The sequence below is a fragment of the Cladosporium halotolerans genome (assembly GCF_011745625.1).
Source record: "Cladosporium halotolerans strain TM138-S3 chromosome Unknown Sca264, whole genome shotgun sequence".
Classification (NCBI taxonomy): Eukaryota; Fungi; Ascomycota; class Dothideomycetes; order Cladosporiales; family Cladosporiaceae; genus Cladosporium; species Cladosporium halotolerans.
In genome coordinates this window covers 1-2,860 of record NW_027191710.1, presented here as the reverse complement: position 1 = coordinate 2,860, position 2,860 = coordinate 1, and the positions used below count along the sequence as shown (strand labels likewise).

Genomic DNA, 2,860 nt, shown 5'->3' with positions numbered 1-2,860 from the left:
GTTAGGCAGGTGGGACTGTCAGCCCTTGACCTCTCCTCGGCCTTTGACGTGGTTGGTAAACATGCCTCGCTTCGGACGACGTGCCGATTCTTACAGACACGTGGACAGGCTCACGCGGGATGATCAAAAACAGGTCTCGGCGGTGCAAGCCCATTGTGTCATGGCCGGAGTAGATTCAGGTCGGCCACCGTGGGTATCGGACAAGCTTGCATCAATGACAACAACTACTTCCGATACTATTGCAGCGCCACGCATTCGCTGGAAACTTGCAAAGTGCCTTCGGCCAACAGCGTAGACTTTTCCTCGGACGAGAGAAACCTCTCTGAGTGAAAGCTCCAATGCAGGTTTGCCTTGATCACATCTCTAATTCCCTGGATGTAGCGCATGAGTTCGTCTGACCATTCGCTTCCGGACCTCTCGAGCTCGTCCGCGATACACTCAAACTCCGCGATGCGATCCGAGACTTTCGAGCCAACGAAATCCATGGCTGCTTGTGCACTCATACCTTGCCTCCTGCAGGCCGTGACGACATTGTGCGGGACTCCTTCTTTCTCCTCTTTGCGGTACGAGAGCAGGTCATTGTGGAGTAGCGTAATATCGATGCCGAGCCTCTGAACGCTCTGAAGTCTGTGGTCATTGAAGGCTGAATCTGGAAGGCGGATGTGATGCCCGAGTTCGACCAGGGCAAAAAGGGGTGCGACGCAAACGGATTGCCTTCTTTGCCCAAGGATGCACTCAAAACTTGTTCCGTGCGCCGTCTGCACCTGTTGCACTTGTGCCATCGTGCCATCGCAGAAGTCAACCATTGAAGAAATAGCGGTGACAAATGCCTGTTACCGTACGTTAGTATGCTTTCTGGCGTGTACGTGCTGCATGCTCGAGATCTGCGCTTCCGTGACTGCCGACATCTCTACTCAGGGAGTGAATCTACTCACCAGCCGAAGCATGCGCTCTGATGGCCGAGAAAATGCTTTCGTGCATGTGTGCGATATCGAGTAGTGGCTTGATGTGTTTACAGTCCTCTTGTTGACTCCGCACGCTCTTGCTACCTTCAGTAAAGGTTGCTTCCAGAGCATCCATCACCTTCATAGCTCGAGCGACATCGTTGCGGACGTCGCCATTGTCAAACAAATCGTCAAAGGGAAAGATCCAATTCCCCCAATCACAAATTATGCGTAGGAGCTTAGCGTTGGCAGAGGGGACCATCACGGCCGCAAAATAGGGGAAGTTGCATTCGATGATTGCTTGAGTCTGACGGGCGGTCAAGTTGCATGATCTAGCCCAGATGTTAGGTAAGGTTACTGCTGTTCTCGTCTCAGGGATGGTCACACCTGAGTATTGAATCCTCAGAGGCTTCGCGAACAGCAGGATAGTTGGCGTTTAGGGTCGGCTCTGGGGCGAGGAAGCCAACGAAGAGGTTGGGGAATTTCACAGTTATCTCGCGTGAGTCAGCCATGTCTCGTGCACAATTAGGTCAATGGAGCAAAAATATTCTCTGTAGGATACGGTACAGTACTGAAGCAATTTATACGAGAAACACGGAAAAGATCCTGGCGAAAAGCCGGCCATACTGTGTGAGCGTGGGATTGAGCTCACCTGCCGATGGAATGGTGTCCGGTCCCACAACTCAACTACTGTACCAGCGGCCCACACCACCAGCAACTACCGATACGACGTCACGAAAAAGACCTGTTTCCGTTCAATCTTGCAAATGTAATCGTTACATCGCTTACAGTAACACTTGCTTCAAGTTTCTTCGGGCATAAGTGATGACTTTTCAGAGCTCCTGACGATCCAATTACACAAGTCAAAGGCACCGAAGACCACCTTTCTGGATTGGTGCCAGCCAGTTGAGTATAGGATTACGCAGCAATTCGTGCTGCGAGGTCTTAACGATGGACGAACATAGAGCTTGAGAGCCGTACCCTACAAACATCAGGTAATGACGCGAGGGCGAATAATGTAAGAGTGTAAGAGCGAAGTCCTGATCGCTCGTGGCGTAATACGATCGATTGATACCCACGGGCGAGAACTTACTTCATCATCGAAGTACGCTTGTAAGGGCCGACAGCATCTAATTTCAACCTTTTCATGGTCAACAGGAGCGAGCATTCTGCGCACAATTGATCTGTATACACGATAGATCCTCGTTGCGACACCTAGCGATGTACCAAAGGCTCGCTACCACTGCAGTAAGGAGGCTCTGCATTCGACAGGATTCGAAAATCGACCAGAGGTCCGAATATCTTTGCATCTGATTCCCTACGACCACGAGCATTACAAGAGTGTTGGAAACTCGCACTTTGCGAAGCGCACGATCGCTCGCTTGCCCTACTATTTGTAAACAGCAACAAGACTCCTCACGCAGTGAGACAAAGCTGCGCCCGCTGACAAAACAAGCAAAAAATAAAAACTGCAGTAAAGCGCAAATACGGCCCGAAAGACGAGCTCAATATTGATCGTGAGACGTAAAGCGGCGTCACTCTTCACGCCGACCATTTTAGGCCCAGAGTACGTCGGCAAGTACCGTAACACAAATGGCCGTCCGTCCGTACGGGAAGACTCCGACCCATCAAAAATACCGTTAAGGGTCTTGCGCGACACCTGATAGAACTTGTCAGCCATGGCTTTGCTGTTGCGGGAAGGTTACCTTACGCTGATGAGCAAGCTGTCCGTGGTGCATGATCTGCGTTGCAGAAAACACAAGGCGGACGCGAGCCAGCAGCAACCGCGAAATGTGGCGTAATGAATGCTGGTCGCGTGCGGTATGCCGAGGGTATCGCACAGTGCGTCGCCGTTCATGCAGCGTGAGCCCGCTGCGACAAATCCCGCAGACAACGTGCATGGTCCGATGGATGTG

At 51.6% G+C, this 2,860-nt stretch overlaps 1 protein-coding gene across 1 annotated transcript; it reads right to left on the bottom strand.

Annotated features, from left to right (window-relative positions):
* Positions 1–236: 236 nt before the first annotated feature.
* WHR41_09590 (uncharacterized protein) lies at positions 237–1,456 on the bottom strand (the record flags this gene model as incomplete). The annotated part of the gene is made up of 3 exons (XM_069378193.1): positions 237–830; positions 1,204–1,276; positions 1,332–1,456. 3 exons carry the CDS (start codon positions 1,454–1,456, stop codon positions 237–239), a joined length of 792 nt encoding a protein of 263 aa, XP_069224798.1.
* Between the last annotated feature and the right edge of the window lie 1,404 nt (positions 1,457–2,860).